Source organism: Sylvia atricapilla, chromosome 5 (genome assembly GCF_009819655.1).
Source record: "Sylvia atricapilla isolate bSylAtr1 chromosome 5, bSylAtr1.pri, whole genome shotgun sequence".
Classification (NCBI taxonomy): domain Eukaryota; kingdom Metazoa; phylum Chordata; class Aves; order Passeriformes; family Sylviidae; genus Sylvia; species Sylvia atricapilla.
In genome coordinates, this window is record NC_089144.1 from 70,340,760 (window position 1) to 70,362,686 (window position 21,927).

The 21,927-nt window shown below is 40.2% G+C and overlaps 1 protein-coding gene across 1 annotated transcript in view; it reads left to right on the top strand.

Moving 5' to 3' along the window:
• The window catches only part of TNRC6B (trinucleotide repeat containing adaptor 6B), a 134,154-nt gene that overhangs the window by 77,491 nt on the left and 34,736 nt on the right, over positions 1-21,927 (top strand). The window contains exons 3-8 of the mRNA XM_066320111.1: positions 3,751-3,838; positions 7,561-7,582; positions 9,018-9,362; positions 14,214-16,541; positions 17,806-17,964; positions 20,870-21,048. Coding sequence (XP_066176208.1) covers positions 3,751-3,838; positions 7,561-7,582; positions 9,018-9,362; positions 14,214-16,541; positions 17,806-17,964; positions 20,870-21,048 — 3,121 coding nt within the window. The remainder of the gene's footprint in view (positions 1-3,750; positions 3,839-7,560; positions 7,583-9,017; positions 9,363-14,213; positions 16,542-17,805; positions 17,965-20,869; positions 21,049-21,927) is intronic.

A 21,927-nucleotide genomic window follows, 5' to 3' on the forward strand; every position in this document is an offset into this window, starting at 1 on the left:
AGATAACATTTTGGTTTACAAGTTACAGTTTCTCATAATTTGTAAGCTGTTAATATGTCTTACTTTAAATATTCGGAATTAAAATCTGTAATGTGTTTTTAAATACTTTTCAATAATGTTGATTCTAAGATTTTGTGGGAGATTAATTAAAGTGCAGTTAGATTGTATTTTTAGATCAGCACATGCTTTCTTGAAAAAATCTAGATTGAAAAGCTGGCTGCTGATTGCTATTTAGCAGACTTCCTCTTCAGGGTTGTGGTGTGTCTGTGTTCCCATTACAGTGTGCTAGTAACAAAACCCGGAACCGTGCCCCATTGTATTACTCTAAATACAATTGTGTAGAGTTGATGGGTTTTCTCCCCGTGTTGATCTCCTCAGTGTGAGTAGCTCTTTGCTAGAAAGCCCATGATGGACCCCCCTGAGTTTTCAACAGGCCGGGAAGAACTATCTTTTAGCTAATGAGAAGTTAATAGGCAGCATTTTATCTGGAAGCCATTGAGGAGGTGATTGAAAGCTTTGTTGATGTTGAATTTTTCAGAACATTTAACAACTGCAAGTTAAGCTTGTGTTCAACAAGCATATGGCGTCCAGCTGAAGAGGAAAAGCATTGATCATAAAACAAATGTTAGTGAAATGCATTCAAGAGGAGAATTGGGAAGACAGCATTTGCGATACCCAAAATAACAATAAGATATTTGACCTTCTAGTTCAGTGACCTTTCATCGTGGTTGTACCTTGGTAGTGTGTCTGTAGCAAGTATTCTTGCCCTGTCGTTTGGAAGGTATAACTTCGTACTTCCAAAATGTTTGTGCGGTTTTGCTCAGTGCTTTGTCGGGACCTCTGTGGTCCCATACATGTGATGTAGCCCAAGCGTTTAGATAGGTCCCATCCACCTTAGTCGAGCTTACATGAATTGAAGCCTAAATAAAGTTTTGGTAAATAAAGTAAACCAAGTGTTGGTTGCTGCGGTATTGTGGTTGAGGATGCACCCAATGGAGTATTAAATCTCTACTAAAAGAGCAGAAGGGGAGATTGTGATGCAAAACAAAAGGGCTTCTCTGCAGCCTTAGTCCACATAGATCAGAAAACAAGGCAACAGCAATAGCAATCTCCATGTCCTAAATTGACCCCAAAGGCAGACCATAACTAGGTGATTGCTTTCAGGCTGTGAATCTGTTGTCCCTGAGTCCTTTCAGTGCTGCGTGTCACTGTAAGCCATAGCTTCAGCTGTGATTATTGTGAGTGTGGTTCTTTTTCTTTTTTATTCCCTTTTTGTCTGCTCACAAAAGTAAGGAAAGTGCTTTTAAGTAGAAAGCTGCCTATATGCCAGGCAGTTACTGTAAGTAATTTTGTATTTTGATCCTACCATTTTTCAGCAGCTCTCTTGAGACAGCTCTTTTTAAACATTTGCTTGCTGCAAGAAAGTTTTTTGGAAATAGTGTTGTTGTAACTTGCACTGCAACCCAAAAGGTATAGATAGCTTGACAAGACAAAAGTAATAAACACAATGTGAAGCTGTAGCAACTTTGAAAGATGAGGGTGTCACAGGAGAGCTTTTTCATCTTGCTTACAATCTATGGCTCAAAGAAAATGAAAAGTTCTGTCTCAGTGCTGTGACAGACAACGCAGAGTACACTGAGTTTTCCCCAGTGCTTCACTGAAAAAAGTGTAGCGATTCGGTGGTAACCTCGGGATGTTGTTACTAAGGACTCCTCTTGCCCTTATCAATTTTATCCATCTATGAGGAAGGGAAGCCCAACTTCAGGAAACCAGGAAGACATTTATTGCTCTCTATAGGACCTTTGTCATTCAGAGAGCTCTTCAAAGTACTCAGTCAGGAAGCTATTAATACATAGCATCTCAAAATATTTTTGTAGGAATCAGTTGTGTAAAAATGCCTTTGCACTCTGGCTTCGGAGTATTTAGGGAAAATGAGAAGAAGGATCTTTCTTTTACCTTTACTGTAGAGATGCAATTCAAGGAAAAGTCTGTACAATGTGACAATGCAAAGCCAACTCTTAAGTTTTTTAAACTGTGGTCAGAAAAGTCCTTTGATTTAGGCACAAATGCAATAAATAGTTCAGTACTATTATAAACTCCCGTTTTGTTTGTAATGCTATATAGTGGCGTGGTGTGGATGGTGAGATGCCACTACACTTCCCTGAAGGTGTCCCTTCTGAGGGAGCTGCTCGGGTGGGCACAGGAACAGGCACTCAAGTCTACACACACCCCATGGCCAGCTCAGAGAATGAAAGGCACCAAGGGTCTTCTGAATAGTGTTCCAGCAGGGTTTATTGCAGCCACACACCGAAGGGATCCAGGGACAAAAGACAGGGATCAATTAATGGAGTGTCCAGGGTTAAGTATGAGGTCAGGGGCCGATGGTCTGAGGCCACAGGGGTGGTACAAGGGCAGGGTAACAACCAATAGAGAGTATGAGGGCAGACAGTCAGTGAAACAAAAACCAATGGGGAAACAGGGAAAGGAGAACGCTCTAGAACTGGGACATACAGGAATAACACAGGTGGGCAAGGCCAACAGGCCAATGGGAAAAGCAAAACTGAGGTCAATTAACATAGTGCTGCAGAGCACCATGGGGCAAGCCTTTTTCTCTCACCCTAGGTGATGAGGCATTCTCAAACCCTGTGGTAGATTCCTCCAGAGCATTGCCCTGAAAATTCCCCTGATAGGCTCAAGAGCTTCCATAGTGCTATTCTGTGTTTTATAAAAGTTTCTTCTGAAAGATTGTGGATTTTCCTTGATAGTTGGTAAATACTTGATTAGTAGAGTCTCTGATCCTACTCCTCATCCATCAGATCATCTTTCTACATTAATGATCTTTGTATTAATGTTTCCCTATAAAAAGAAATTACTCCAAGTAAGCTGGAAACTTGGCCTTAAAGTTTTTTTAAGGAGGTGAAGGGAACTGGTTAACAAAAATGTGATTCACCATAGAAACAGCTCAGCCAATAGTACATATGCAGGAAATTAACTATTCCATAGTACTTTCATATTTGATACAGAACATAGCAACAAGATGATGTCTTGGCAACAATAGCAGCTGTGTGTATATTTTTTTTTCCTTTTTTTGAAAGAATGTTCTTACGGGGAAAAAATAGATTCCTTGGAATGTAATTTATATTACAAGTTTCATCACAAAAATTCTGTGGGTGGATACAATAGCCTGGAAATTAAATTAGAGATTTGTATAATAAATGATAGGTTTGAATTGATGTGACACTTCTAGTCTCTTACAAGTGACATAGCTACAGGCAATAGAATAATCTCTTCTTCCCCTTGTGAAGATAAATGTTGTATCAGACCAAACTATTTTATCTTAAATTACAACTTTTTTTTTTTTTTTTTTTTTTTTTTTTAGCATATGAAAAGATTCATGAGACTCTTCATTAAATAATAGCATGACCCAATTGTAAGAATTCTTTGGCCAAAATGTCTTGAAGAGATTTTCTACTATCAGGCATGTGATTAATTTATGTAGGGAACTGCCATAACAGACCTGATCTGAGTGAAGGAATTTTCCTTTATGCAGCATGTGGCATCATTGTGGCTATACTGAGCTAGAAGGTGCTTTTCTTATCACAATTCAACAGAAACCCTCAGATAGAAATGAAGTATGATAAGAGGAATCCAATAGATTGACTGTCTGTCTTGCAGGGAAGAGGTTTATACGCTGTGCGGCTCTTACACAACTTGGTTGTGCTCAGACCATTGTTTTTCATGTTTTGGCAGAGAGAAGGAGCAAGAAAGGGAAGAACAGTTAATGGAAGACAAGAAAAGGAAGAAGGAGGATAAGAAAAAGAAGGACTCTGCTCAGAAGGTGGGTTTTGATACTTGAATTCTTTTACCCAGCTGAAACATAAACAGTTGGTGGTAATAAGATACTAAATTGTTTGTATTTGAGCTTAAGAATTGGTTGCTTAGAATAATGCTTCTTTAAAGACACTTTTTTGCATTATTTACCTGAAACTGAAGTGTTTAACTTGAATATTTTTTCTCCATGGAGTGCTATGTTAAATAAAAGAAAATTTTTGATATAAAGTTACATAATATGGCTTCTTTGGATCCCCCTCTACAAAAAACTGCTGCTTGCTCGAGTTGTTTGTGGATTGAAATACTGATGGGCTTTGAAATTCATGTAGTGAAGTTGAGTGAGTATATTTTAGAGCAGGAAGTTCCTTTTCTTTATCGTTAAGGAAGTTTATATGAAATATTTACTACAGAAGATTCCATTTATGCTTTTTGCTAAGTATTACTTGCATTTTACATTTTGGATAGCTAATAGCACTTCTGCTGAAGTCTGCCGGTTCAAGTCTGAGTTGTGGAGAATTTCTAAGTCAACAAAAATTGGTTCTGCTCAGAAAACAAGTTCGAAACGTGGTGTATTAGAAAGTTTGTATTTTGCAAAAAAAATCTGGCAGATTGTTGTAGGAATTAACTTGACATACAAGCTTCAGTCTCTTAGGATGTTACCTGTGCTTTTTACTAGTAAAATCCTTTCTGGGCTTCTGTGTATAAGGTAGGTGCAACCACTCTGGAGCAAGTCCTGCAAAATGCCTTTAAGATGATTAAGTGGCTGGAAGATCTGGCAAATGAAGAGAGACTGGGAGCATTATGACTGTTCTTCCTGGAGGAGAGGAGGCTTGGGCTTTCTCATCAGCACATATTAATACTTTGTGGAAGGGAGTAAAAAGATGGAGGCAGACTCTTCTCCATGGTGCCCAGTGGCAAAGTGTAAGGCATTATATACATATTGAAAGTCTGCCTAATCATAAAAACACTCCTTGTGTGTGTGTGTGGCTGGGCAACCACTGGAACAGGTTTCCCAGAGGGGTTGTGGTGCCTCTGTCTTTAAATCCTCAAAACTGAGTTTCTCATGGTCCTGTGCAATCCAGTTTTGATGATTTTGTTTCAAATTGAGGAGCCTCCTGGGGCCAGGGGGAGGACAGGGGTGGGAACTGTGGATTAGCTTTCCGGAGGCTGTCCCTTCCAGCGTCAATGGTTATATGAAACTGAAAGCAAAAGGCTCACTTTCTTCCAGTAATCTGTTTTTCAGTTGCTTCAGTAACAGGTGATGAACGATCTCAGTGTTTGTTCTTACATTCTGTGGATTTCTGCTGAAAACAGACAGCACCAACTTGAGTTAAATGTTGGCTAATCCAGGATCTTTTTAGATCAGTCTTTTTCATCAATTTGAGTCTATCAGTTTAAACTGGGTGCAGATAAATGTGTGTCAGTTGTCTTCATCCAGTTGATACATCCCCAAATAACAGCACAAAAGAGCAGTTGCTACAGATAAAGTCTCTCCAGTGTCTTTTTGCCTCAGTGTTCAAGTACAAAAAAATGTAGGTAGAAACCAGAAAAGGCAGACCCTTATGAATAAAGAATAGAGACTTTAGGATTATGTGCTGAAATTCAGTGATAAAAGGGAAACATGAAAAGGCTATACTGATCATCTCGATAACGGTGCTGTGTTTACTGAGGATCGATGCTTCGAGTACGAGAGATTTGCCAGATTTCCTCTGTGGTCTGTCACCTAAGTTGTTCAGTACAAATTCTGCCACACACTCAGGAAGGGTAAAGACTCAGTAACTTAATCTCCTAGAGGCCAAACTTCACAGTACTAGTTGGAGATAGCTGACAATAGCAAAGCAGGCAGGCAAATGGATAAAACATAAATGTGTGTGTTCATTCTTAGTGACCGTGGAAGTGTTCACCAAATAAGTAGCTGTGATTTCAGAGTACCATTTTTAAACTGAAGGTTTTACCATGAGACAGTTGTTCTGTCTGGATCATCTGAAACTTTAAAAACAAAATTTTAAAAAAATCCGCTTGATGAGCACTTATATAAGCAAGTTTAAATAGATCTGTGGTTGGTATCCAGGGGGCTGTTCGGTAGCTTGTCAGTGGGCTGAGATTTATTCCACCTTCTCATTCACTGTATCTGCTCTTGCCCTGCTGATGTTCATAGGTTGCCCTCAGATGACAGCTGTAAATTTGAGACACTGTCACATTTTTTTCAGCTTTTGAATATTAGATGAAAACAATCACAAAACCAGATCATTTTGATGAGGAGAGAGAGACATTATAGGCAGAAGTTGTTGTGGTTTTTGTTTTTTTTTTAAATCTAAAGTAATCTGTGATTATTGTGTAGAATTTTTCAGGGATTCAATAAAATGTTTTTTATCCAAGTAGACAAGTTACTAATTTACTAAATGTATCTGCTGTTGACTATAGTAAACTTACCAGCATTACTAGATTGTATTAATTAATATTTTCCCCCTTTTCTTGTAGTCAAGCATCAGGGTCAATTAAGTGTGTAACAGAATTTTTAACTGTTAATGAAGAAGTTGTAATTTGATGCATACAGGATTTTTCATAAGTGAAGTTGAAAATTCATATCTGGTTTCTTACAAACACGGTTTTGGTACAGGTACATTTTTATTGTTCGTGAGGCTTTGGGATAATGTATGTCTCTGGGCTTACAGTGCTGAAAATTTTGTATTTTAGTGAATGTTCCACTTATTCATGTATTGCAGTTTTCATCTTTCCAAAGTAAATGATACCATAGCAATTTAGTGCAGTTTGTCTTTATTCTTTACCATACAAAGGAGTTCTGGCTTGGTTAGTTTCAACAATAAGCTGCTTTTTACTTGTGCTTTCATTATTCTATACTGTTGCTGTGTGCTTTCCAGAAATATGGACTAGTTCAGCAATTTCTTTTAAGAATAGTTGTCATAGAACCTGACACAGGATGATCTTTAGGGTTTTTTCATTATTGTGTAGTGAAACTCATGATGGACAGGTTTAAAAAATGCTACAATACACACTATTCCAGAGAATATACCAGTGATGCATTTGTCTCTACGGGAGCTTGAAATCTGCTATGCTGAAACAATGTAGGATACAGCAAAACCCATATTGAGTATGTAGGCCAGCATGAATGCTCATTTCAGTCATTGACGTCTTGTTGCATTCAGTACATTTACTTTATAGGTGCTGCTGGTACTTTCTGAAAGTGTGGAAATGAATCCAGTAAGGTTTAGAATTACTTCTCCTTGGAAGAGATGTTCTGGGAAAGCTGAAGTGGGAAGATGGCAGAGAGACTGCTGTGGTTACTTCAGGCCCCAGCAGTCTACTGTAAGGATACTCTTGACAGAAGGAAGGCTTTCTTTAACTGAAACGCTTCACCTTCAGAATCTGAGAGAGCTGTAATGCTATAGCACATGTTTATTTCTGCTTTGGAAGCCCATGTTTGGGATGAGGAGGAGGATTGAGTACTTAAAATCATGAGTGAGGTATGACTGTTTCTGCCAGGGAATTCTGCATCAGGCAGAGTTATTACAAGAGCTGTAGTACTTTCAAAAACCATGTGTGTGTATATATAACTAGGAATATTATTTAGACTTGTATTCACTTTTTTTCATTCAACAACAAATTCTGTTCTTGTGCTAATATTAAGGTTGTGATTTAGCACAATATGTTCGTTGTTTGTTTTGCTCTGCTTAAAACTCTATTTACATTCTTGCTCTTAATTTGCAGGTCACAGATCAAAAAACCAAAGGTAAGAATCTTTAATGCTAAGGAGTACTTCTATTGACTTGAGACAAGATTCAGATCTTTATTAAAACTGTTAGAAAGGGAGGGGGACTTATGAGTAAAGATGAAATACTGAATATCAAGCATTCAGAAGAAATAAGTTGAGATGGTTAAAATGGGGAAGCTGCAACTATTCTGCAGATGTGTTGTCAGCATCTAAATGTCTGAAGAAAGAATGAGGATTGTGGATGAGATAGGTTAGCTAAAGTACTCACTTATCTGTTTTACAATGATCTTAGACAAATAACCAAGACTGAAAACATCTTTATAAAGGGAATGAAAGACAGGAAAAGTACTGCTTATAGTGAGGTACCGAAATGAATGAAAATTACTTGAGTTTGGAAACTTAAGTTTAGGCACATAAAAATCCATTAAAGACAGGACTGATGAGTGAGCAAATTGAAAGTTGAACTAAATAACTTAGCTGTTGTAAAAAATCTTGTTTTATATATCAGGTTTTGGTAAATTTTGTGGGGGAAATTGTGACTAGTTAAAGAAAGAGACTAAAATAGTAACTTGATTTTATGACTGACCCCTTATTGGGGTTTTGGGCAATTAAACCTATCTAGAGAAACTGGAAAACCCATATAAAAATAAAATGTGGAGATTAATGCATTCATGTTGCCAAAGAGAGACCCACTTGTGTTGATCTCACATTTGTAAAAGTTATGCTGATTGTGTTCAGTTCGTCTGGGGTATCTTAAGCACATTTTGTGATGGTGTTAGCTCCTCAGAGATTGGTGCTTTTCTTCTCCGGTACATAAGCAGCTTGCCTTTGCTTATAGGGGCACCTGGTGACCAGCAGGGAAACCTTAAGTGAGCCAAATGCAGTTGCTCTGTGTAGGATGTCTTTTGGGTGAGAGTCAGTTATTACTGCCTTGCTTAAGAGCAGCACAGAGAACTCAGATTTGTTAACTCCAAAAGGAGGCGGGTTATTTCCTGTCGTCTTGTTTGTTTAGGCAGTGGCTGTGTAGCCTAGTAAGCAGGTGAAAACTTGGGTTCGGAATTCAGATTTCCCATAAAGGTGATGATGCGTAACAGTCCAAAAACCAGTTGAAGATCAGGAAGGTGGAGTTAGTTATATTAGACTGCTGATACTTTAAAATTACTCTCTGTCTAGGGTATATTCTTTGCCAGCTTTACATTTGCAGGGAATTTTGGGCTTAGAGCAAAACTGGTGAATGTAGAGTTACTCCTAGACTGCAGTGTTGCACATGGAAGCAAAAGGTCTGCTGCTACTGGTTATTCCTGCTTCTTTATATTGTTTTTGGCTGTTGAGAATGTGGAAGCTGCGCGGTATTTCGGAGATCAAATAACGAAAGCAGAGTCACAGTGAGTTCTTGCAGCTAACACACATTTAAATGGGAAAACTTCTGATTTTCCTCCTTGCTGTTTTTCAGTGCCCGAAGTGACGAAACCAAGTTTAAGCCAACCAGTGGCTGCCAGCCCAATTGGCAACTCTCCATCGCCACCAGTCAATGGTGGCAACAATGCCAAAAGGGTGGCAGTGCCGAACGGACAGCCGCCAAGCGCCGCCCGCTACATGCCTCGGGAGGTGCCGCCGCGATTCCGTTGCCAGCAGGACCACAAAGTGTTATTGAAACGTGGGCAGCCCCCGCCGCCATCCTGCATGCTCCTTGGTGGTGGAGCAGGGCCTCCCTCCCCAGCAGCACCAGGAGCAAACCCAAGCAACGCACAACCCGTGACAGGACTGCTGCTGCAGAGTGACGGTGGAACCGCAACAGGCGAGTGGCGGTGATCAGTCGTGTTCAGTGAGCGTGTTGGTACATGGCAGGAAAAGGGTGGCTGAAATTTATAACAAAACTCAAGGTTGCTTTTGGGGAGCTTCTACTCTTTCAGTGTACAGGCTTCTGTTGGCAGCAGTAGGTATAATTTTTACTACTAGATGGAACAAGGAGTTGAGCTTTTTTCAAGTATGCTTTGAGTGGTTTTAATTGGTTACTGAAATGCTCTGCAGCAAGGTGTAAACACAAGGCATAAATAAACACCATTTTAAATTAGTTCCTAATGACTCTTCAGGTTTCTTTGGCATGATTTCCTGTCTTGTCACATTTTTGTATCATCTCTTAAAACAGGCATGTAGATACCAGGTCTGCAAAGGGCAAGTTTGTGTCATGTCTTGTCTGGATGGAACCGAAAGATGACCTATTGCTCCTCACTATTTTTTTTTTTCCTTCTTGATAGTAATCTTATTTTTTGTACTCAGATACACCTTTTTGTACAAGTGGTGACTGTTCTGTTTTTACTTTTCATTCATCTTGTATTCCAGAAGATAAATTGATTTTAGGGTTGTTTGGTGAGCATGAGGAAGTTATAGCTGCTCCTGAATTTTTTAGACCCTTGGTGAATTGCAGTAGCTGTAATACTCCTTTTTTAATTGTTATAGTAGGACAAACAAAATTCCACTCAAAATACCTGCCTCCTAAAGAAAGACTTAAGTGACCTGAAAAGTCAAGAACTGCTTCAATTCTAACAATAAGGATGTTTAAAAAAGAAACATTAAATAATTGAAAGTCAAATAGAAGACAATAACAATACCAATACGTCCGAGTTTTCTTTGAAAATCAAGCCAGATCAGTGGGATGGTGAATGACTTCCATGACAGTAAAACAAACTTTTTTTAGTTCTCTGTGGTTTGGAATTAAAAACAGAGGTGACTTGCACAGAACCAAGTGAGCTAGGTGGGATGGCTGTCCTTATTAAATAGGATTCTAGGAAAATTAATAATTCCATTTGTTTTGTGGTTTTACTCCTTGAATTAATTTGTAGCAAAACCCTGTTCACAGAGTATTTATCTGGTCTTTGATAATTGGTGTTTAATAAAGGAGAAAGTCAATGTCAAACTACAATGGCAAAATTTTAACTCATAAGTTTAAAAACAGATGTCTTGGAAATACAGGTATTTTATCCAAGTAAGTTAACAGTTTTAGGTTCAAAACAGGCAGAAACACTAAATCGTGTGGTGGTTTCATGTTCACCTCTGTTTCCGTTTGCCAGATTTAGTGCAGTGGTTTAATGTCTTTCTGCTGTGAGATATGATTAGGAGGAAAAGGCAAAACAGGCTCAGCTTAAAAGTAAACAGTTTTTTAAACTGTTTTATTAACACACACTAAAAAGAAGAAAATAAAAAAAAAAATTAAACCTTCAAAACACTCATCCTCCCCCCACAAACTGCTTTCTTAAACAGCATAAAGAGACAACTTGTGACTTTCAGTCAGTTTCACTATTTGAACATAGTCTTTCATCAGTTCTTTAGGAGAGGAGTTTCTCTTAGAGTCATGGATCTCACTGACAACCTAGAACAGTTCTCTTGTGGGTTTTAACTGTCACAGAAGCAGCCGCCTGGTGAAACCTGCTTGCGTGACCCCTCCCTCCCGTTAGCAGTTTCCCCAGCTGCTTATGGGCCATGGACTCAAACACACTGGTGTGTTACCTTTTAAAGATTATCAGCTCCAAAGGCAAAGGATTCTTCATCTCAGGGAACAGAGATGTCTTCTTTCTTCTTCACTGGCACAGAGGGCTTCTCATCTCTCTCTGTTCAAGCATCTCCTAAGATCGTCACAAACACCTTTGCTCAAAATCTACACACAAATTTGAACATCTCCTCAAATGCATATCTTTCCCATGATTTAAAGGATAATCTACATACAGAGTTCATTTCCATGGTTCAGTGAGAGAAATTCAGCTTAAAATAGCAATCTCCTCAAACCCTCCTCCCAAAAAGTCTTTTCACTCTCTCTCTCTCTCCAATGAGTTCATGGTCTGTCTTCTTTATGTTCAATCACTTAGTCCTTTTCTTCTTACTCGAAAGGAGGATTAAGCTTTGAAAGCCTCACTTTGCCAGGAAAGGATTAAATGTGCCCAGGCCTGCCATGGTCATGTGCTCCCTGCCAGGCAGCAGCCTCTCTGGCTGTGGCATCTCTGAAAGGCCTGGCTTTTCCCCGCTCTCCTTTCCTCTCACCCTGCCCACCCCTCAGTGACAATTGGGATGGGCTTAGCCCAGCCAGGCCCACAGCTCTTATCCGGGGTCTGGCTCTGCCTGTCCCAGGACAGGCTTTAAAAGGAGTTGATGTTAAGCTGCTGGGAGCCCATGGAGCCCAGCCAGGCCTCGGGCAGCTCCAGGAGGTGGGGAAGCAGCAGGGCTTGGCCAACAGAACTGCCCTACTCGATGTTACCTGTTCAACTGGCCAGAGGGAAAAGGGGCTGCCTTGGACACACGCAGGATTTATATGGGTATTTTCCAAAGCTGCATTCAGCATTCTCAGTGGTCAAAGCCTATGTCAGTATCTAAAATTAGCTTCTTATATGTCCCTGTCTTTTCCAAAACAATTCCAAGGTCCTAACAGGGCAGTATTCTATATTTCTCTTCAACTAAAAAAACCAAACTCTGTTAACCCAAAGCAACAAAATATGCCCTGAAGTATATGGTTCCCATATAAAATACTAGCACTGGTATGCCTTCACAGTTATTGCAGTAGACTGACCAAGGAAAACTTACGGTAGTGCAGTATTCTAAAAGTTTTCAAAGCTTCTCACGAGCAACTTTTTTTTGTTGTATGTAGTATATGCGGACCATTTTGAAGTATTTTGAGAGGCTCCTTAAGTTGTATGTAATTATTTGACACTTTAAAATTTATTTGACACAGAAAATTTATTATTTTTCTGAGGTTGAAATTTGTTACTACAAATTCTCATATTTTTACATCTAATTTAATGGTGCACTAACAACTAAGAGGTTACTTATATGGCTGTATTAGCCAGTGGTTAGTTGCATTATCCTGATAAAAGTCGGGAAGGCCACAAAAGATACAGGTCCTTGAGACCTGCCTCACCCCATCCATTTTTCTGCACCATAACAAGTTAACTGGGCTGGGGAGCTGACTTGTGTTAAAATTAAATCAGGTTGGTTTTTAGAGCTGATTTCAGTCTGGATGACTTTTACCCATTCACCTAACTGAATATCAGTGAGAACATATGTGCTAGCATGTGAGAAGTAGGTATGCCACACGTGTGGGAATGAGCAGGTGAACAAGAGAGAATCCAGGGCTGTCTTAGGTGCTCCATAAAAGTGCTTATTGAAGTGCAGTGTTATGTGCCTCATCCATCTTTTATCCCACCTCACGTCTGGTTGTTGGCAAACCGAACTTCAGTTTTGGTTTAATTTGGTTGAGCATATACGAACTGATACTGTGATTAAAGTCATGCCACGTGAAAGAAAACAAAAGTAGGTTCCCAGTGGGGACGGTTATGCAGCTTACCTACTTGCTTGCATTCTTGTAGCCACCAGATGGTCATAGATGGTGTTGGTGAGGATTTAATGTTAAAACTCAGCATGTAATTCTTCTTCACATGGACCTTTTTCTACCAGGACTGAAATCCTTGTGGCAAAACTAGTACCCTGAAAGATGACACCAAGTATACTATTGTATACTATTGTCAGAATCCTACACAAGTATACTGTTTTCTCATACCAATGCAGCGGACTGAGGTGTTGGGTGTTCTGTTTAATTTTTCCAATACTAAAGATAATTCAGGACATACAAGACAGTTTTGGACTAAAAGGTTTAAATTTTATTGGTGAAAGTCTTTCAATAGTTACGATTATTGGCACTGTTAAATACAGCAAGGGAAGGCTGGTTTCATAAAATGGTCCATTAAATTGTGTCTTAGCATGCTATATGTGAGCAAGCACCCCTGTCTTAATACTTTCAGAATGTCTTCACAGAAATTAAATGTTCAGTTAAAGTCACTGATACAGAGATTTTGTTCAGAGCTGCCTATGCATCGTTCATTCGCTGAACGATTTCTAAGTTCAAAACCTTACAACCTTGCAGTCTTTTGAGCTTGTCATTGTCTGTCCTCCTTAAGCTCTTCCTGTGATCTGTCTAATCAGAAAGTTTTTTAATTGGAAGGGGGGAAAAAAAAGGTTACTCTGTGCTAAAAAGATAGATTAAAATATCAGTGGAATAATACTTCCTTGCTGTTGTTCAGTTTGCATTTGAGGTTAAAGGAACAGAATGTACTCGGGAATGGCTTGATCTTTCGGATCTTGGTGGGTGGGATTTAATGGTTGAAGACAAACTACCGTTCATCAATACTCAGAGCTTACAAGGGAGTTCTAACCTTGCTGTAAAGTCTGCACCCTCACTGGTCACACTCAGTGAAGGGGCATCCAGAAGGCATTCGTTGGATGTTCGCTGTTTAAGCTAATGAACTGAAAGCCTCAGACAGGTACTGAGAGCTGATCTTATCTTCTGTTGATTAGCAACCAGAAATTGTGATCTTTACCTTGGAATATATAACATAGGGATTGAGGCGGGAGGGCAGTTACCCAGTTTTTTAAGTTGTTTGCCTTATTTTCCTGGAAGCTGTTATATGAGCTGGTACTATAGTGTTACTACTGGTAACACTATATATTCACTTAGGAATACTGCTGCAGCTGTTACTATGGAGTTTATGCTCTGCAAAATAAGTGGGATAACTGGTGTAAAAAATCTGATGTTCTGTGCTTGTAAGTAATAGGAATTACTAATGATCTTTTTGGGTGTTGGTGTTTGTTTTTTTTTGTCTTTCAGATTCAGCAATTGGAGGTGCTGCTGCTTCAAATTATGCAAATTGCACTTGGGGTTCTGGAGCCTCCTCCAACAGCAGCACCAACGCCAACCCAACTCACATCTGGGACAAGGTGATTGTAGACGGGTCTGACATGGAAGAGTGGCCTTGTATTGCCAGCAAAGATGCTGAATCTTCTTCCGAAAACACCGCCGATAACAACAGTGCCTCAAACCCTGGCTTGGAGAAGAACGCTCTGCCAGGAAGCACCACTAGTAACAAAGGAAAAGGAAGCCAGTGCCAGTCTGGAAGCGCTGGAAACGAATGTAATCTTGGGGCCTGGAAATCTGATCCAAAGGCTAAATCTGTTCAATCTTCCAACCCTGCTGCCGAGAGTAACAATGGACTAAGTAATTGGAGGAACTTGAGCGGACAAGACAGAATCAGTCCCGGTTCTGGCTTCAGCAACTTTAACCCAAATAGCAACCCATCTGCTTGGCCAGCACTGGTTCAAGAGGGCAATTCTAGGAAAGGAACTCTGGAATCTGATAGTGGTAGCTCCAATGCACAGATTAGCACAGTAGGTCAGACCTCTAGGGAACAGCAGTCAAAGATGGAAAATGCGGGTGTTAACTTTGTCTCTGGCAGAGAACAGGCTCAAGTTCATAACACTGATGGACCAAAAAATGGAAACACTAACTCCTTGAACTTAAGTTCACCAAACCCTATGGAGAATAAGGGAATGCCCTTTGAAATGGGCTTGGGGAGCCCTTCCAGGAGCACTGACACCCCTTCTCAGAGCACTGGAGAAAGAAAGATGGGTAGTGTTGGATCTTGGGGTACAGCTAGGGGGTCTTCTGGAACTGACACAGTCTCTGGGCAGAGCAATTCTGGAAACCATGGGAACAATGGAAAGGATAGAGACGACTCCTGGAAAGGAGCTTCTGTTCAAAAATCTAATCGGTCAAGAAGTGATTCTTGGGATAACAATAACCATTCTACGGGTGGTGGGTCTTGGAACTTTGGCCCTCAGCATGTAAATGAAAGCAAATGGGGTGAAGGGAACAAATTAACATCTGGGGTCTCTCAGGGAGAATGGAAACAGCTGTCTGGATCTGATGAACTGAAGATTGGAGAGTGGAGTGGTCCAAACCAACAAAATTCTAGCACTGGAGCATGGGACAATCAAAAAGGCCACCCTCTTCCTGAAAACCAAGGTAGTTCCCAGGCTCCCTGTTGGGGAAGATCTTCAAGCTCTGCGGGAAGTGAGGTTGGAGGTCAAAGCACTGGAAGCAACCACAAAGCGGGAAGTAGTGACAGTCACAATTCTGGACGCCGATCATACAGGCCTACACATCCTGATTGCCAGGCAGTCCTGCAGACTTTGCTTAGCAGGACTGACTTGGACCCTCGAGTGCTTTCAAACACCGGCTGGGGCCAGACTCAAATTAAGCAAGATACCGTGTGGGATATTGAAGAGATGCCACGGCCCGAGGGGAAGTCTGATAAAGGAACTGAGGGGTGGGAGAGCTCTGCCACACAGACCAAGAACTCAGGGGGCTGGGGCGATGTACCCAGCCAAAGCAATCAAAGCAAGTCTGGATGGGGTGAGCTCTCAACCCCAACGGAGTGGAAGGACCCCAAAAATACTGGAGGATGGAATGACTATAAGAACTCCAGTTCTTCTAACTGGGGAGGAGGAAGGCAAGAAGAAAAATCATCTTCTTCTTGGAATGACAGCTCTAGTAAAGATCAGGGGTGGGGTGGACGGCAAACTAACCAAGGATGGTCTTCTGGCAAGAACAGCTGGGGAGAGGAAGTTGACCAAACGAAAAACAGTAACTGGGAAAGTGCAGGAAACAAGCCAGTGTCTGGTTGGGGTGAAGGTGGGCAAAATGAGATTGGAACTTGGGGTAATGGTGCAAATACGAGCTCTGCTTCAAAGGGTGGATGGGACGATTGTAAAAGAACTTCAGCATGGAACGAGACGGGTCGACAGCCCAACTCCTGGAGCAAGCAGCAGCAACAGCACCAGCAGCAACAGCAAGAGTCTTCTGGTTCCTGGGGTCCACCGCCCCAAGCTCCGAGTAATGGGCGGCCTCCAAACCCAAACTGGAACAGCGGACCACAGCCAGCTGCCCCCAAAGAGGAGGAGCCTAGTGGCTGGGAGGAACCTTCTCCACAGTCAATCAGTCGAAAAATGGATATTGATGATGGCACTTCGGCATGGGGAGATCCGAGCAGTTATAACTACAAGAATGTGAATCTGTGGGACAAGAACTCACAAGGAGGACAGGCCCCACGGGAGCAGAGCCTGCCTACTCCAATGACTAGCAAATCACAAGCATCAGGTACTAGTCTTGTTACTTTCTTCAGCAAGCTCCTATAACTTGTAATGACTGTAATCTTAATGCATAGAAGAGATTCTTGTTGCCTCCAATTCCTGATAGTTTTATTTTATAAAGATAATCAGTTTCTCACTTGAATATTTGGTTCTGTATTTAAAGTGTCTTTAAAATTTGAATCCATCAGTCCTCTGCTTGTTGGGCTTCAGTAACTGTGATCTGAATACTGGTCACCTTGCCAGGAAAAGATGATGTTTGTTAGCTGGCAAATCTGCATATTTAGTTTGAGCTCTGAAGAACAGGTTGAATTAGAGAATCAAAAACCTTTAAGGCTGAGTCCAGCCATAAACTTAATAAACCCATCGCTGCTTAGTCCATGACTAAACTATGTTCCTCAGTGCAACATCAGCAGGTCTTTTAAATACCTCCAGGGATGGTGACCTAACCACTTCCCTGGGCAGCCTGTTCCAGTGCTAGACAATTCTTTTGGTGAGAAGTTTTTCCTGGTATCCATTTGAAACCTGCCTTGGTGCAACTGAAGGCCGTTTCCTCTTGTCCTATTTCTTGTTGCTTAGGAAAAGAGACTGTCCCCAACATGGCTACAGCCTACTTTCACATAGTTGCAGAGAGAGCAGTAAGATCTCCCCCAAGCTTCCCTTTCTCTAGACTAAATAGCATTTTTTATATTTAATTAGTAGAGAAATGGGGAGAAAATCTTTACTGATTTTTAGTTAAAAACCTTTTGCTCTGAAAGACTTAGTTAACACTTCAAATTGAGTATGTCTGTGACTGTTTTAGTCACGTTTGGCTTTGCTGTATGATAAAAAATATTTTCTTCTTTGGAGTAAGGACAATAAAAAGTTACATAGCCTGAAAGTGTATTAAGAAATTACTATGTGATCTTTTCCTCTGACTCGAAGACACTTCAAAGAATGCTGTCTTGGTTTAATATGTACTGCAGATACGTACTTTAAATGCTTGTAATTAGTCACAAAAGTTCACAGATAGGAGGACAGTATTAGATGTGGAGTTTAACCTGGGAGGGAAAGTATTACTCATCATAGTATTCTCTTCCTTTTCATCCCTGGAGGTCAGTGCCCACTCTGAATTGGTTGTGATTGATTGTCAATTCTGTTGTACCTGCCCTACTGAGAATCTAAAATTCTCAACAAGGAGATCGAAGCAGTAGGTTAATGACGTGATGCTGCACTGCAGTAAACAGTTCCGTGTCTACGTTGTCTGTAATGAAACCTCTTTCTCCTTGGTGCAGTCTGGAGCAAAAGCACTCCGCCTGCTCCAGATAATGGTACGTCGGCCTGGGGTGAGCCAAATGAAACCAGTCCCGGGTGGGGTGAAGTGGAGGACACAGGAGCACCGACCACAGGCTGGGGGAACGCACCTTCCAACGCCCCCAGCGCCATGAAACCTAGTGAGTACGGCCCAAATCCCAGCTCCTTTGCACTTGCCTCGGGGATTCTGTGTCTTTGGCCTCTGACACAGGCCACCTCTGGAGGAATTGTTATCTGGGCCTAAAAGCAGTGGCGAATGTTCTGACAGGATTTGGATGGATAAGTATTAGGTGTTTGTAAATGACCAAAACTTTGTCTTTTAAGGCAGTAAGAAAAATTCCTAACTAAGCAATTAAATGAGCAGCTCTGATTCGGGAAATGCTGGAAACACAGTAAGCAAATGTGTATTTTTCTCTTTTTCTCTGTCTGCCTGCTTGTTTCATGATAAGTCACTTTTTCTGATCATAGCAGGATAAGGCATGCACAGTACTAAGAAATTTCACTGTGGAGGCCATTACACGGTTATCTATGCTTTGATAATGCAGCTTGGCTTTGAATGAATTTTTTTAATTGTATAAGTGAGAAAAATTGTAACTCTTAAGAACTGCAGTTTGTAGTAGGACCTAAGTGCCTACAGCAGTGTCTTTTATGAATGAGATATTGAAATACTTGGAAAATTTACTTCAAAGTTAAAATTTTGCTATATTAGGAGTTTTTGCGGATATTATTCTTGATGATGTAAGTTGTTTGTATAATTTTTATTTCATTCTTTTTAAGGAAAAAAAAAACAACAAACAAAAGCAATGTTATTGCCCAAGTCAGTAATATGTGGATGTGAAGTTTCCTGTAGGAACTACTGATGATACACAGGTGTTACTGAACTTGACTTTATGATGCCCATTGTAAAACTGTTTCCAGCCCAGAAATTGCTTTTGCAACATGTAATTGTTTGAAATGAAGTGCTGTGTCGATAGTTTGCTTTTAGGTCATTGACCCTTCCTCTCACTCCAATTAAATAATTTGGCCATTTTTGAAACAGATAAATTATTTCCTTCCTTTAGTGTTATTATTGTGGCAGGCTTCCCATGCCTGACACACAGACTTGGCACTTTGAGGATGCTAAGCTGATTTTGGATGGATGTATTATTTTATCTGTATGACACCTAAATATGGCCGAAATAAGAACTTCTGAAATTGATCCATTGAAAATTCTGTTGATTTTTTTAGTGCTTAATACATTCCTTTAAGCTTATATGTGGTCACTCACCATAACTGGTCTGTATGTGTGCCAGAACCAAAGAACTACAACCTGTACATGCTGTACTATATGTGAGCTGTCCCCAGGTCTAGAGCAAAATCCAGGGACAATCATCTAGCCATGACTGGGAAAGAGAAAAAAATCAGTTTGGAGCCAAAGAAGAAAGCATAGATTAGTATCTACTGTTGAAAAAAGTACATTTACGTAGTTCTGCCAGCATTGCATAAGAATATTCTGGCAGAAAGAGGAGAATGAATTCAGTTTTCTGTAAAATCTTTTTTTTTTTTAATTTTGAAATTTCATTTGTGTTCTGTAGCTGTGTTCTATACCTCCTTATTCAACAAATGTAAAAAAAATTAAGCCAGTGTCATATAGACAAGTCATCTTTACGTCACTGTCCAGATTCATGTTCAAGAACGCATGAGAGTTGCCAGTGCCGAAAAATTATCTATAGTCATGTAGTTAAAATCAGTATCATAGCATATAAATATATAGTGGAAATAAATTAAAGCTGCAGGGACTACTGAGTATAATATTTCCAGATTGTATCCTTGACTCTGCAATCATAATACTTAAATGTAGCCTTTTCTGTGTAAGTAGCACAATTACAGGTGGTCAAGAGGTAGATTTTTTTTTTACTTGGACCAGCATGTTTCATAAGCAGCCTTCAGTTTTAGTACCCAATTAAACAGACTTTAAAAAGCTATTCCCTGTGAAGTATTTGAGGGTTTATTTATGTTGCATTTTAAGGTATCTTTTAAACCACTCTAAAAGGCTGCTGTACTTACTTTCATTTTGTTGAGGGTAGAGATCCCCATGGTAGACTAATTGCAGTTCCTAACTTGTTTTACATTCTGACTTTCTGCTCTGTATGTTGATGTCCTTATTCCTGATTTCCACACTCAAACCCCTGACAATTAAAAAATCAATTATTACGAAGGAGATAATGATGATGGTGGGACTCTTTTTAAAAGTAGATAAATACAAAATTAACAAATAGGGGAATAAATGTGCAGAATGAAGAGTTACAGCAGAAGAACAGTTGGATAGTGGACAGGATGAGGACTTGGGCTCCTGATGGCTAGTCAGTAAAGGTTAGAATTCCAAATTGTGTGACAGTGCTAGAGAGTAACAGGAAGAAAAGAAGCCACCAGGGAAGAGTCTGAACTGATAAGTGAAGGGGTTGCAGCTTTCTGATGTACTGGAACAGCTCTGCTAGTCTCTTCAGTAACATTGTTAGGAATAGAATTTGTTGTAGGGAGGTTGTTGCGTGGTTTTGTTGCGTTAAACTACTTTTGGTGGTGCTTAAACTACTTTTGGTACCAGAGGACAATGTCAGGTCCTTGTCTTCAGATTCTCCTGAGTTGTTCCTGAAAGCTGTTTGTTTCTGTAATTTTGTGGGAAAGTGTAGGGCAAGGGGAATATTAAGTGTGCTTTGAAGGTTTTCATTTGCACTCAAAAATAATAGATTGTCTTTTAAATGGAGCTGTGTCTTTGTAAGAGGTCTCTATTGCTGTTATATCTTTAAAGGTTTGACATTTCTTTAACATAGTTGCAAAACATGACATGCAAACATGCCACCAAATCTCTTGGGTTTTGGGATTCGTGCACAAGTTTTTACAGCTGTTAGAGTGAAGACATGTTCTTGAAAGTTTTTTGTTGTTGTTCCTTTGGGATTCTGGTGATTTTAGCTAATGTTGCAGTGCCACATCACCAGCTGCATGGTATCGTAGACAGCTTTTGAGGGTTGGTTTTTTTTGTTTTTGTTTTTGTTTTTTTCCCTGAAGGTTCTAAATCTATGCAAGATGGCTGGGGAGAGAGTGATGGGCCAGTGACAGGAACACGTCATTCCAGCTGGGAAGAGGAGGAGGAGGGAGGAGTCTGGAACACAGCAGGCTCTCAGGGAAGCAGTTCCTCCCACAACTCAACAAGCTGGGGGCAAGGAGGAAAGAAAACACAAATGAAGGTAAAATATTTGAATGATCATTACTACTGTGTGATCTGAAAACAGTCTGATGCATTAGAGCATTATGTAGTTACTTTTTAAGAAGGTTTTGCAGAGTTAAAGAAAGGTACTTCTTAAACTAGTGTAAAAACTGGGAGGTTTTCAGATTTACTTTAATATATCACACCTGTTATGACTAATAAATCTTCCAGTAGATGTCAGATTGGTTTGTGTTTGTAAGCTGCACAGCCATTACTAAATGAAAATAAGTAGGCTATTTCTCTTCTCTTGCTGACACATCTTTTTGTTAGGCTGCTGCTGTTCTTGCATTGCCTGCTGAAGTTTGGATTCCACAGTCACTTTGGCACATGAACTTCTTATTTCTAACAACTGTTGGATTTCTGTCTGACTTGTGTTTGTTGTTGTTGACATTTGGCCTCAGACAGGAGCAGGAGCTTGGCTGTAATCCTGAGTAAATTTCTTTCCAAGGTTTGTTTGCATTGAAGTTCCTTAGTACAGTAACACTGGTTACTGTATCAATATTAGAAGGACTGTATTGTGTCTGCTTCTCATGAAGTGAGTAGGGCAGACTCAAAAGGCAAGGCAGTGCAGTTCCCGAAGATGTGGAGATACTGCTCTGATAGGGCTGAGAGTTTCACAATTCCCATTTCGCAGAAGTCATTCTCAGGGACTTTTCTCTCACTTGAAGCTTTTTTTATTTTAACCACCAAAACAACTGAATTTTTTTTTCACTGTTGCACTGGGCTAATAGTGGTTTTGATGATCTGTAAATTACATTAAGGCCAGAGAGACATCCTGGTCAGCACATTGCCTGTGCAAGAGACACCATGCTGAAGGGAAGAAAGGCAAAGAAGAAATTTGCCTCTGTATGCACTGGAT